Consider the following 14,731-nt stretch of genomic DNA (forward strand, 5'->3'; position numbering starts at 1 on the left):
CATGTTTTCTCCTGTTCTCCAAGTTCTCCAAATCTAAAAGCTTCTTCAAAACAGTGATAAAGAAAAAAAGAAAATGAGGATGTAAACACGGCAAAAAAGCGCTAAAAAGTGACCAAAAAAAGCGACAAAAATGACAAAAACTCAACAAAAAGGTGACAAAAGAGCAGCAAAAATCCAGAAGAAAAAAGAAAAAAATCCAGCAAAAAAGATAAAAATCCAGCAAAAAAAATACAAAAATACAAAAGAAAAAATACAAAAATCCAGCAAAAAAAGACAAAAATTCAGCAAAAAAATGACAAAAATCCAGCAAAAAAAAAGACGAAAATCCAGAAGAAAAAAGACAAAAATCCAGCAAAAAATTACGAAAATCCAGCAGAAAAAAAGACAAAAATCCAAAAGAAAAAAGACAATAATCCAGCAAAAAAGTGACAAAAGAACAGCAAAAAAAGTAATAAAAAAGTGACAAAAACACATAAGGGAAATAAAAAGTGACGACAATGGCAAAGAGGAGAGAATGCATTATGTTTTGGCGGGTGGTAAGAGGTTAAAAGGCCAGAGCCGAGCGTGCACAGAGCGCGCAGAGCCATGTGCGCCAACACACACTGAGCGCGCTGCGTAACAGCGCTTCAAAGTCTTTTCTCAAACCTTCCACAATCAGAATAGTTTTTGTTGCCATTGTTTGAGAACAGATTCACAAACTAGACATGTTTATGCAGCGCTTAAAACATATGGTTTATCAAAAATAAAACAAAACACTAGTTCAGTGTTGTAAGAGAGAGAGCAAATATAATGCATATAATGTCATGTGACTTGTATTTACTGTGTGTTTTTATGGGAAGCGCTTTGTGACCTTGGTCTGTGAAAGTCACTATATGAATACATTTGACTTACTTAACCCCCTATCTCCCGCCTGAACCGAGCACATTTTCTCCAGTTTGGCTTTACCCCAATCCAAAAGCTTCAGGAAAAAAGCTGTAAAAATAGCAACAAAACTGAGACGTAAACAATGATGGAAATGTGACAAAAAAGTGACGAAAACATTGACAAAAAATTGATGAAAAAGTGGCAAAAATGTCACAAAAATGTCACAAGAAATTGACAAAAAATTGAAGAAAAAAATGACAAAAATGTGACCAAAAAATGACCAAAAAAATGATTAAAAAAATGACAAAAAAATGACAAAAATGTGACAAAAAATGAAAAAAAAAATTATTAAAAAATGACAAAAAATGACAAAAATGTGACCAAAAAAAGACAAAAAATTGATAAAAAATTGACAAAAAAATGACAAAAATGTGACAAAAAAATGACAAAAATGTGACCAAAAAAAAGACAAAAAAATGGAAAAACATGACAAAAATGTGACAAAAAATGACAAAAAATGTGACAAAAAATCACAAAAATTTGATAAAACATTGACGAAAAAATGACAAAAATGTGACAAAAATGTGAAAAAAAAGCCCAAAAAATGACTAAAAAGTTACAAAAATGAGTTGAACACCGCATAAAAAAATGATGGAAAAAAAATCTGATGACGTGGAGGAAAAAGATCCTCTCGGTTCAGGCGGGAGTTAAGAGATTAAACATGGCTCTTTTTTTGCAGGTTAATATCGAGTTGGCGACACACACCTAGGACAGTTTACCAGAGTGGAGTTCTGATGCTGGTTTCTCTTTTTCCTCTGCTTCTCTCGTGACTCCCAACAAACTTTACTGCAGTCTCCCTGATTGTCCATAGACTCACCTTCGCCACTGAAGGTTAAAGGGCCGGTGTGCGTTGGCTTTCATGGCTTTTATCCAGAGCGCAGCGCACGGACAAAGGGAGGTTTAATAAGACAAGCATGAAGCAAGTTTAGACAAGTATTTCTTTCACCTGCGCCAGGAGGAATGCAGTTCAGCTGTAAGTATAGGTTGGTCAGTGCGGAGCAAAAACAGCCAGTGAAGATGCAAAACAAATTTAATCATGAAGTCAATCTTGTCTCGAAAGCGAGACAAGCCCCTCTCAAGAATCCTGCCTCCACTAGTCCCCATGTCCCACCTCCCTCCTCCCTCTGCTCCTTCCTTTTCTTAGTTTCGTTTTGAACGCGCTGCTCCAACTGCTCCATACTCCAACCACTAGTACAGAAGACGACTCAAATACCTTCATTGAAGTTAGCCACAAAGAAGAGTTAAGGTACATGTGTTTTTGATGTACAGTATAGTTTCCAATGAAAGTGATGCAACACGTGTTCTTATCATTGGGCCCTGCAGATGTTTAACCTTTCTCATTTCCTGGTTTGTTTCAGTTTGAGAAAAGATCACACACTAAACACAAAGGTAAGAAAGACTTTTGGAATACAATGCTTTTCAACAGGAGTGCTGTGGATAAAGTACTTCTTTATGTTTAGTGGTGAATATCAGTCAGACACAAGTGCTCAGGAAGGTGATGCCATGAAGTTTATGTTGATCTTTAGGGAAGGTGCTTTGTGGTGTTTGGGGAACAGAAACTTAACCCCTTAAAGGAATAGGCCACCGTTTTTATATACTAAGATATGTTCTTACCTCACTTTAGTCGAGTTAATATATCCCCGTCTGGTCATTGTCCGCGCGCTCTGTCACGCAAACGGAGCACATACGGAGCCTCTCCCATATGTGACATAGCTCCGAAAAAGCTCACGATAGAAGCTACCAAGCTCTTCCACGTGTTCCCTATTTAAATAAAGTTACGTGAAGTGTTTTCATGCGAAGTATATTTACACAGAAATGTAACGTGTCGATTTTATAAGCAAATAAAAAGGGGGACTATATTGTGAGGCGTAATGATACGAGGAGCACAGCGTCCGCGTAGTAACTCCTAAAGACTTCCCCCGCTCACTTCCGTCAATAACCTTTAGGAGTTACTGCGCGGACGTTTTACTCCTCGTATCATTACGCCTCACAATATAGTCCCCCTTTTTATTTGCTTATAAAATCGACACGTTACATTTCTGTGTAAATATACTTCGCATGAAAACACTTCACGTAACTTTATTTAAATAGGGAACACGTGGAAGAGCTTGGTAGCTTCTATCGTGAGCTTTTTCGGAGCTATGTCACATATGGGAGAGGCTGCGTATGTGCTCCGTTTGCGTGACAGAGCGCGCGGACAATGACCAGACGGGGATATATTAACTCGACTAAAGTGAGCTAAGAACATATCTTAGTATATAAAAACGGTGGCCTATTCCTTTAACTCCCACCTGAACCGAGAGGATTCTTTTCCTCACATCATCAGATTTTTTTCCATCATTTTTTTGTTTGGGATTCAACTCATTTTTGTAACTTTTTTTTGGTCACATTTTTGTCCTTTTTTTGTCCTTTTTTGTCGTTTTTTGTCACATTTTTGTCATTTTTTGTCATTTTTTGTCATTTTTTGTCATATTTTAGTCATTTTTTGTCACATTTTAGTCATTTTTTGTCACATTTTAGTCATTTTTTGGTCATTTTTTCATAAATTTTTTGTCATTTTTTGTCACATTTTAGTCATTTTTTGGTCATTTTTTCATAAATTTTTTGTCACATTTTTGTCATTTTTTTTTGTCATTTTTTGTCACATTTTTGTCATTTTTTGGGTCATTTTTTGTCACATTTTTATCATTTTTTTGGTCATTTTCTGTCACATTTTTGTAATTTTTTCGTCTTTTCTAAATCAAATTTTTGTCATTTTTTGTCAAATTTTTGTCATTTTTTTGTCTCCCCAAAGTAGAGACCTCTTTTCCTGCCAGAACAATAGACTTCCCTTCCTGCGTGATAAGATGTCATTCAACATAAACCTTAAGCATCTGTTGTACTGTGCACATTCACCAAAAACAAGTAGCTTCTTGTGTCTAAATTTAAACTTGCAGAACTTTTTTAGATTTAACTTTTAACTGCTCCCAGTATCTATTCCATTTCTTGGTCTTGTTTTGCATTGATGCGATAATGTCATTTTTTCATCAATTTTTTGTCATTTTTTGTCACATTTTTGTCATTTTTTGTCACATTTTTGTCATTTTTTGTCAATTTTTTATCATATTTTTGTCATTTTTTGTCACATTTTTATCACATTTTTGTCACATTTTTGTCTTTTTTTTGTCACATATTTGTAATTTTTTGTCAATTTTTTATCATATTTTTGTCATTTTTTTGGTCACATTTTTGTCATTTTTTTGTCACATTTTTGTCATTTTTTTGTCATTTTTTGTCACATTTTTGTCATTTTTTGGTCAAATTTTATCACATTTTTGTCACATTTTTATCACATTTTTGTCATTTTTCGTCACATTTTTATCACATTTTTGTCACATTTTTGTCTTTTTTTGGTCACATATTTGTAATTTTTCCGTCAATTTCTTGTCAATTTCTTGTGACATTATTGTGACATTTTTGCCACTTTTTCATCCATTTTTCGTCACTTTTTTTGTCAATGTTTTCTCACTTTTTTGTCACATTTCCATCATTGTTTTCGTCTCAGTTTTGTTGCTATTTTCACAGCTTTTTTCCAGAAGCTTTTGGACTGGGGTAAAGCCAAACTGGAGAAAATGTGCTCGGTTCAGGTGGGAGTTATGAGGTTAAGAGATAAACCAAGGCTCTCCTCCCACATCATGATTCTCTGTTTACATTTTCTAAAAAGCCTTTATTGTGCCGGGATAATAGAGGCAGTGGGAGGATAAAGTGAGTTCATCGTTTGGAATTTCTCCTGTTCCTACGTAAATTGTTTATGAAAATCATAATTATGACTAAACAGTGTCTGATTAAACTAATACCACCCGAACATTTACATTTTATCATATTCTTATTGACAATAACATGTAAACATTGACGAAAACAATGATGGAAAAGTGGCAAAAATGTCACAAGAAATTGACAAAAAATTGACGAAAAATGTGATAAAAAATTGACCAAAAAGCTTCAAGACAAACACACTGATCCTTACAAACGTCTCGTCTATGGAAATATTTCTACCAGAAACTCACTGGTCTAAGCTAATCTTAATGGAAATGAATACGAACAGGAAGTACTAGCGCCCACAGCTTCGGCTCAGAGGAACTAGCGTAGCCACATTGTGCAACAAGCCAATACACACCGTGCCTGTGCATGAGATCCGTTCATTAGAAATATGCAGTAGCAAAAAAAATCTCCACTGCGAAAGCGAAAGCTTCCTCTAGTTTCGTTTTGAACGCGCTGCTCCAACTGCTCCATACTCCAACGCTAGTACAGAAGACGACTCAAATACCTTCATTGAAGTTAGCCACAAAGAAGAGTCAAGGTACATGTGTTTTTGATGTACAGTATAGTTTCCAATGAAAGTGATGCAACATGTGTTCTTATCATTGGGCACTGCAGATGCTTAACCTTTCTCATTTCCTGGTTTGTTTCAGTTTGAGAAAAGATCACCCACTAAACACAAAGGTAAGAAAGACTTTTGGAATACAATGTTTTTCAACAGGAGTGCTGTGGATAAAGTACTTCTTTATGTTTAGTGGTGAATATCAGTTAGACACAAGTGCTCTGGAAGGTGATACCATGAAGTTTATTGATCTTTAGGGAAGGTGCTTTGTGGTGTTTGGGGAACAGAAACTTAACCCCTTAACTCCCACCTGAACCGAGAGGATTCTTTTCCTCACGTCATCAGATTTTTTTTCCATCATTTTTTTGTTGGGGATTCCACTCATTTTTGTAACTTTTTTGTCATTTTTTTGTCATTTTTTTGTCATTTTTTTTGTCATTTTTTAATCAAATTTTTGTCACATTTTTGTCACATTTTGTCATATTTTTGTCATTTTTTTGTCACATTTTTGTCATTTTTTTAATCAAATTTTTGTCATTTTTGTCGCATTTTGTCATATTTTTGTCATTTTTTTGTCACATTTTTGTCATTTTTTTATCACATTTTTATCACATATTTGTCACATTTTTGTCATTTCTTCGTCAATTTCTTGTGACATTTTGTGACATTTTTGCCACTTTTTCATCAATTTTTCGTCACTTTTTTGCCAATGTTTTCTCACTTTTTTTTGTCACATTTCCATCATTGTTTTTGTCTCAGTTTTGTTGCTTTTTTCCAGAAGCTTTTGGACTGGGGTAAAGCCAAACTGGAGAAAATGTGCTCGGTTCAGGTGGGAGTTATGAGGTTAAGAGATAAACCAAGGCTCTCCTCCCACATCATGATTCTCTGTTTACATTTTCTAAAAAGCCTTTATTGTGCCGGGCTAATAGAGGCAGTGGGAGGATAAAGTGAGTTCACCGTTTGGAATTTCTCCTGTTCCTACGTAAATTCTGCTTTTCTGAAATTCTGAAACTCTGCTTTTCCAAATTGTGAATTCATGTCCAGAATGATGAATAATCATTTTATATTAGCAATGAAGAATCACATTTATAACATTTTTGCTTGAAATGTGCATAGCACCATGTGGAGATTGCTCCAACATCTGAGAGAGGGACACATTCTACGATCTAAAGATAATATTTAAAGAATATCTGAACCCTATGTGTTTTCACAGGTTCAAATGTCTGATCCGGACAAAGACGAGGCCTCCATGTCCAAAACAGGTTTGGGTTCAGCCTCCAGATCTTTGCTATCTGTGTAAGTTTCATTCTATTTGAAGAAAAAAGTACAAGTAATAAGTACTTTTCATTCACAACATTTTAGAGCAGGCATCTGTACTTTCTACTCCACTTGTTTCCATTCCATTACCTCCTCCTTCAGCATAGGGACCTCTGGTGGTTCCTCACCGGCGATTAGGGGCGATGTGCCATCCCATAAGCCACCGCTCCGCCAATCCCCCCCTCGGCTCCACCCTCGAGTGATTCATGCAACCACTGCTGATTCACAGGCGCACATTTAATAACAATTAGTAAAAAAGATTCTACACAAGCCAAACTGTATAAAAGTGACAAAATATGAGTTAGGGTCACCACAGCTCAGTCACATGTCACTGTTTTAAAGAGCCGCCTCAGTAAAAGGCTTAAATAAATTTAGAAGAAACTTAAAGACCTTACTGTGCGTCAATGCAGTTGCTTCTCTCTGACAATGAACCGAAGGACACGATTTGGTGGAATGTTTGACCTAATGAGGCTGTTGCCGTGGACGGTGAATCTGAAACAGCTTTTCATCATTGTTTGTTTTCTGTGCGGCTTCATATCATTATTGTGGTTCATGTTTGAGTGTTTTGTTGTCCAATACAATGTGGGTGATGCAGTTTTTATGGAACAGCTGTTGGCGAGGTCACTTCCCCTGTTGGCTCTGCTGCTGGGTGAGAACGGTCGGATTGGGCAAACACAGCTGAAGCTCTAGTTCCTGACTGCGTAGGGATCTTTCAGTTGACCATATCACGTGACGAGGGGGGTAGCTAGGATCAGGACATAGGAGCTACGTATTTGAGGAAGTTGGATGGAGCCTTGGTTTAGGATCTGATGGTTTTGCCCATAGACCCATGATGTTCTTTTGATGTTTTCAGAATTTAACACAAAATAAACAAACTAAAAAATCTTCCCCATGTCATTCACAAAAGTGGCTGGATTTTGGCTTGGATTGTCTGATGAAGAGAGTGTGGTTCAGAGAAGAAAAGAACATGATGTGGTTTTAAAGATTTGAAGAATACACACAGAACAGATGTCTTACTTTGTTCACTTAAGCCGTTCTTAATATTTCATAATTTCAAATTGGACATTTTTTTCATTCTCCAGCAATGATCCACTAACACCATCACAGAAGCAAAGGTCCAAGGAATACCTTAAGGATTTTGGACTGACCGGCTCACCAGAAGGAGTGCTTCACATCGCCTACTGCAAATGGTGGGTCACGAGACCATTTTCAGTGGGTCGATCCCATCACAAAAACTGACCATCTATTGCTGGGTTGCAGGTTCTAGAATGTGATGATGTCATCGGGCCCAGCGGGGGGCAGGAGCCCGTTTTTCCTATTAACAGCATTACACTTTCACAAGTCGTAGCTCAAAAGAAAATATATGAATTAGAAAAATGATCATTAATATCAGTCACTGGGTCCATGATCTCTCTGTACAAGACCGAAAATTTCCTCAAAGACAAAATAATTTTTCCTCCATACAATAGCATTGGCCTTTAGAATGCTGTGATGTCACCTGCAACCCAGCAATTGTGTTGATAATTCACTCTATGATCAATGCAAGTATGCTAAAACAGGACCCACTGCTTAATCCAACAGCTGACTGGAAAAAAACATGTCCACCTAGACTTAACTAACTTAATGGATTTCTTCTTCCTGATGACACGGGCATATTCCAAGATGACGATGCCAGGATTCATTGGCTCACATGGTGAAAGAGTGGATCAGGGAGCGTTAGATGGATTTGCCTCCACAGAGTCCAGATCTGAACCTGATTGAGAATCTTTAGGATGTGCTGGAGAAGGCTTTGTACAGTGGTCACACTCCCCCATCATCATTACAAGATCTTAGTGAAAAATGAATGACACTGACATTGCAGAAGCTTCTTGAAACAAAACCAGAGCAAATGCTGTTGTAAACAAAGCCCTGTAAGGGAACGTAGTTTTTTGGTTGGACAGTTTATTTGTAGTATAGGTTTAAGTTAATATTTTTTATTTGGGTCACAGCTTCTTGTGATATATTGAAAGCGGGTCCAGAACTTTCATAGTATTTGAATTGTGGAAACAGCACTTTACCATCTGACACAACTTGTACAATGTATTTCTTTGTTCAGCCGGCTCTCCTTGGATGAAGTATGGAGGCTCTCATGCAAATCCTCGGATGAAGAAGAGGGGGGACTGAGTGAGGAGCCGAGAGTGACCTCTCCTCCTCCTGCTGCCTCCAGAGAACATGTGGTTTCACAGTAAGTTCACAGAAGTAGATCCTAAAATCCAGCTGAGCTGTGAGCACCAGGTGTAAATGTGTGAAGATCATGACAAGTTCAAAGTATCACCTGGAGTTCCTCTGCTGTTTCCAGGACTGAAGCAGAAACATCTGAAGCTGATCCAAAGTTAGAGACGGGACACTTAGAGGATTCTCCGTAAGTCTGACCCACACAGACACTTTATTTATTTATTTATTACATAAGGACAAAGCAATAACATTGTTTTATAGCATGAATGATCATTTTAACACTTGTCCTCAGGGGCTTTTAGGAAACAACAGGTAAAACAGAACAAGGCACATTTTACACATGGGAACAACTCTGGCCTGATGTTTGAGCTCTTTGTTAAAGATGTTGATACTGTATTACTCATCTGCAGTTTTAGTCCACAGTGTAGCAGACTGACTCCCAAAAGTGAAAATGGACATAGTAATGCGCTTACATTGTAAACATTCACAATACAGCGTGGAATATGTAAGTGAACGCTTGTATGCAATAACTGGTTGACCTTTGGCAGCAATAACTTCACATTTCCTGTAGTTCCAGATTAGACGTGCACAGCAATCAGGATGAATCCTGGACCATTCCTCTTAGCAAAACTGTTGTAGTTCAGTGAGGTTCCAGGGACGTCTGGTGTCAATGTCTTTCTCGAGGTCAGGCCACGGCATCTCAATAGGGTTTAGTTAAAGAACACATATTTTATTCTTCCGAAACTATTCAGAAGTGGATTTGCTTTTGTGCTTTGGGTCATTGTCTCTCTTGAGCTTCAGCTTTTGGACAGATGTCCTCAAGTTTTTTCTGCAAAGTATCTTGTTTAACACAACGTCATGTGTGAAGGAAAAATGGAACAGCACCAACATCAAAACCCTCTCCTCACTGTGAATAACATAACATCCTCTCTGCCAAATCATCTGTGTCGTAGTAATCTGTGTAGCAAGCAAAAATAATCTGATTATAAATGATAAATCTGAGGCAAATCCCCTCCTGGAACCGCCACCTTAATGTGGTGGAGGGGTTTGAGCTCCTGAATGATTCTAGGAGCTCTGTCGGGGGCTTCGTGTCCCTGGTAGGGTCTCCCATGGCAAACAGGTCCTCGGTGACGAGTCAGACGAAGAGCGGTTCAGAAGCCCCTTATGAGAGACCAACAGGCCGGTTAGAACCATGAGACCGTCCTTCTGTGGACCCACCACCTGCAGGAGGAGCCATAAGGGGCTGGTGCAATGTGATATGGGCAACTCCAACAGCTGCCCCCAAGACCCGGCAATGGACAAGTGCAAGAAAATGGATGGATGGATGGAAGTCTGAGGCAAATGTATTTATCTGCGCTTTTTCACAAGTTTTTTCGATATTTTTTTCACTTTCTTCAGTCTGTGAAATCCCGCCCCCAGATCAGTTTAAACAGCAGCATCACCAACACAACGATTTTTCAACAACAGATATTTTGTCACAGTTCGGAATTTCTGTGTTGCCAAAGCTTTATATTTTGTATAATCTTTTCCAGCATCTCTCCAAAGACAGTGGAATATCAAAATCAAACTTCACCGCCTTCACTTAAGAGGCAAGACGAGGTTTCAGAGTAAGTTTCTTTTCTCTCTCTTCTCCTGTCGGCTCCTCCAGCCTCTTCAGCTCTGTTTATAATGACTCTGTTTTTTTTTTTTTTTTTTTTTTTTAGCGAGCCTGACTGCAGACCGAGAAATTGTTGTAACCTTCAGTGAGTCGGCCTGGTAAAGAAGTAGTTTAGTATTAGAAAATGACAGTCCAAACACTTTTACTACAAATTCAGTTAAATGTCTTGAATGTTTGAATTAGCAAACCCTCAGTCACAAAGGTTTTCTAAAGACAGACACAGAGGGTAAAGTCTCTGACCGGGGGGACAAGTGTCAAAGCCTCTTGGAGAAACATGTCATTGTTCTGTGCATTGTTTTGTTTCTCAGGCTCAGGACTCACTTTTACATATCATCATACGCCTCAATGCAATTTTTATAATTATTATTATCCCAGCTCCCAAGACACTTCACCCACCTCTCCTCCAGTGTCTGCGTACACTGGTGTGTGACTGAGAGAGTGAATGGGTGACTGGTTCCTTTCCTGTAAAGCGCTTTGGGCCTGATAAAGGTAGAAAAGCGCTATATAAGTTGAGACAATTTACCTTGGACTGCAGACTCCATTTCCCGAGCATTACCAGTAATAAGAGTCGTTAATTTACTGTTTGTCAATGAGTAGATGATTCTATTTGTTTTCTTGTATTTATGCAACTGTGAAGCACTTTGAATTGCCTTGTGTATGAATTGTGCTCTACAAATAAACTTGCCCTGCCTTGCCATGCCTAGATTTGAGCAGGACCAAAGAATACGAGCCTCTGGACTCCACAAACCCAACTCTGTATTGTATTGTCTTTATGTTTGCACATCCTCAGTCATTTCTTATTGAACCACAAGATGGCAGCATGACCCTATTTTGTACAGCTATGGTTATGTGTACTTGTACTATGTACTTGGTTATGAAATAATTTCGTTTAGGCTATTTGTACCTCTTTGACATCATTAACCCCTTAACTCCCACCTGAACCAAGCACATTTTCTCCAGTTTGGCTTTACCCCAGTCCAAAAGCTTCTGGAAAAAAAGGTGTGAAAATAGCAACAAAACTGAGACGAAAACAATGATGGAAATGTGACAAAAAAGTGACGAAAACTTGATGAGAAAGTGGAAAAAATGTCACAAGAAATTGACAAAAAATTGACAAAAAAATGACAAAAAATTGATTAAAAAAAAATGTACGAAAAAAATGTACTCCCACAGCAGTGTTTCTCCTGAGGCAGCTTTACTTCAGGCTGTGGGTCAGAGCTTTACCGAACTGACCTGATCATAAGCTCATTCTCAGAGGTACGTTTTGAGCCTAGTCTTAAATGTAGGGACTGTGTCTGCTTCTTTAATGTGGGCTGGGACTTTATTCCATAAAACCGGAGCTTGGAGCTAAAGGCTCGGCCTCCTACAGTAATTTTGGAGACTCGAGGAATCACTAGTTGCCCTGAGTTTTGAGAGCGGAGTCTCTGGTTGGCTGATATGGAATGACAGCGTCTTGGAGATAAAGCGGAGCTAAACCCTTTATGGATTTAAATGTGAGGAGCAGGATTTTAAATTTTATTCTAAACTCAACAGGAAGCCAGTGGAGAGACTTTAGCACAGGTGTAATGTGTTCTCTTCTCTTTGTCCGCGTTAACAATCTTTCAGCTGCATTTTGAACTAATTGAAAACTTTTCAGGGAGCTTTTGGATTTAGGTAAAGCTGAACTGGAGAAAATGCACTTTGTTAAGGTGGGGGGTAAGAGGTTAAAATATGTCTTTTTAGTGCATTTAGAAGTGCGTATTTATGCAAATTTAGGCCAGGCTGGTCAGAGTCCAGGGCCGTTTTTCAGTCCCAGTCCGCCCCTGTAACATATAAGTGCTCCAGATACTGGAGGAGAGAAGCTACAAATACATCAAAATATTACTTTGAAATGTTATTTAACAAACATAACTTGTTTAACCTCTTAACTCCCGCCTGAACCGCATTTTCTCCAGTTCAGCTTTACCCAAATCCTGTAGGCCAGTGTAACGCCTCATTTGAAAGCTAAGATCTACAAAACTCATCTAAATGGATCTTTTTCCTCACGTCATCAAATTATTTTCCATCTTTTTTTTTGGGGGGGGGGGGTATTCAACTCATTTTGTAACTTTTTTGTCATTTTTTTTTATCATCAATTTTTTGTCATTTTTTAAAAACTTTTTTGTCACATTTTTTGTCATTTTTTTTGTCATTAAAAAAATAAAATAAAGAAAAGTCACATTTTTGTCATTTTTTTGTCACTTTTTTGTCAAAGTTTTCTCATTTTTTTGTCACATCTTCATCATTGTTTTCGTCTCAGTTCTGTCGCTATTTTCACTGCTTTTTTCCAGAAGCTTTTGGACTGGGGTAAAGCCAAACTGGAGAAAATGTGCTCGGTTCAGGTGGGAGTTAAGGGGTTAAACACATAGTTATCAACTCAAAAACATGAATGCCATCAGTTTTGAAAGAACTTTTTGAAAATATATTTTTAGACCTCCTTATAAAGCTACGTCATTGACCCAAATACAGTTTAACACTTCAAACTTGCTAAATAAATAAAATACAATAAATCCTCTTTCAGACATTAGTGTTGAATAAAGTAGTCTGCCCTGGATCCGGATCCTCTTCAGCCGGACTCTTTCAGTTTCGTTTTGACTGCGCAGCAACCGAGGTAAGATATTTTTAGCGCAGAACTTTATACTTGAACATTTAGCTCGGCTGAGGTTTGTGCGGGTGTTCAAACTCTGTCAGAGCATGGGGGGGTTAGTTTAACATGACCTTTTGATGACACTTAGGCTGCGGACTGACGTAAAAATGACGTTTTTTGTCCACATCCTGTATTGTGTAGCTCTGGATGCTAACGTAGCCTCGGGGCTCGGGGTGCATAAAAAAAAAGAGTCCAATTAAATGTGTTTTTGATGTAATTTGTTGCCAATAAAGGTGATGCGACACTTTTTCTACGGAAGCTGAAATGTTCTCGTTGGGCACTGTAGATGTTTAACCTCTAAAATTATTGCCATACTATGTAAAATTAAAACCTCTGTGAATCAAAATGCATTATATATACTGTACAATTCCCTCATCCTTCCATACCTTAGCTATTGTGTGGAAATATGGGGGAATACCTATAAAACTAACATACAACCTATCTTTTTATTGCAAAAGAAAGCAGTTAGAGTGATCAGCCATGCAGAATACTTGGCTCCAACAAATCACCTTTTTATCAGACTAAATATCTTAAAATTGCATGATCTTGTTGATGTTTACACAGCAGTTGTGATGTACAAAGCTCACAATCTCATGCTCCCTCAGTGTTTACAGGAGATGTTTCAAACTAGAGAATCCATAAACAACCTTAGAGGAACTGATCTGCTACAGAAACCTCTGGCGCTCAGTAATACTAAGAGGAGGTGTTTATCAGTTAAAGGCGTTGATCTATGGAACGGTTTATCTATTCAACTTAAGGGCTCCAAAACTATTAAAGCATTTAAGAAAATGTATAAGTCAAACATGATAGAGAAGTATAGAACACTTGAATGAAGACCATTAGAAGAGAAGTCGATCGAGGAAACATAGCATAATTTTTGAAGTTTAAGTTTTGTGCTTAAGTGTTACCATCGTTGGTATTAAAGAAAGTGTATAATGTGTCATCTTTGGACACAGAGTCACAGTTGTAAAAGGGGTTAGGCAAAATAAGTCTTGGCTTCAGCCTAAACCCCTTCGGTCAGGCATCATGTAGATTTAATTCTTAATGTATGTGTTTTCTTATTGTATAATGTCTTAGATCTTTGGAAAACATGTGACATGTGATTTAAATGTTCATAATGACCGAAGAAAATAAATTAACTAACTAACTAACCTTCATCTCATATGGTTTGTTTCAGTTTGAGATAAGATCACCCACTGAACATAAAGGTAAGAAATTGGCAGCAGATTTTTGTAATACGATGGATCAAAGTAATGGACTTCTTTTACGTTTAGTGGTGAATATCAATTACACATTTTAAGTTTGTTGATCTTTGGGGAAGGTGCTATTGAGACATGAACCAGGGCACTCCTCCCACGTCATCATTCTCTATTTACATTTTCTACAAAGCCTTTATAGTGCTGGGCTAATGGCTATTACAGTCTTTTAAAACATATTGCTGTTTTTTTTCCATGCGTGTCATGAAGTAACAAAGGCTTTTCTTGTGTCTTTGTAAGTATTGTTAGTGATTTTGTGATTGTCTTTTAACCCCTTAACTCCTACCTGAACCGAGGACATTTTCTCCAGTTTGGCTTTACCCCAGTCCAAAAGCTTC

The 14,731-nt window shown here is 37.8% G+C and overlaps 1 protein-coding gene across 1 annotated transcript; it reads left to right on the forward strand.

The window, feature by feature from the left end:
• Positions 1-5,258: 5,258 nt before the first annotated feature.
• Positions 5,259-10,426, forward strand: LOC306972852 (uncharacterized protein; the record flags this gene model as incomplete). Its single annotated transcript, XM_079569559.1, has 7 exons — positions 5,259-5,263; positions 5,376-5,406; positions 6,498-6,580; positions 7,684-7,791; positions 8,697-8,825; positions 8,940-9,002; positions 10,348-10,426. Exons 3-7 carry the CDS (start codon positions 6,504-6,506, stop codon positions 10,424-10,426), a joined length of 456 nt encoding a protein of 151 aa, XP_079425685.1. The 5' UTR covers positions 5,259-5,263; positions 5,376-5,406; positions 6,498-6,503.
• Positions 10,427-14,731: the final 4,305 nt, after the last annotated feature.

Source organism: Gobius niger (genome assembly GCF_951799975.1).
Source record: "Gobius niger genome assembly, chromosome: 13".
In the NCBI taxonomy this organism is placed as follows: domain Eukaryota; kingdom Metazoa; phylum Chordata; class Actinopteri; order Gobiiformes; family Gobiidae; genus Gobius; species Gobius niger.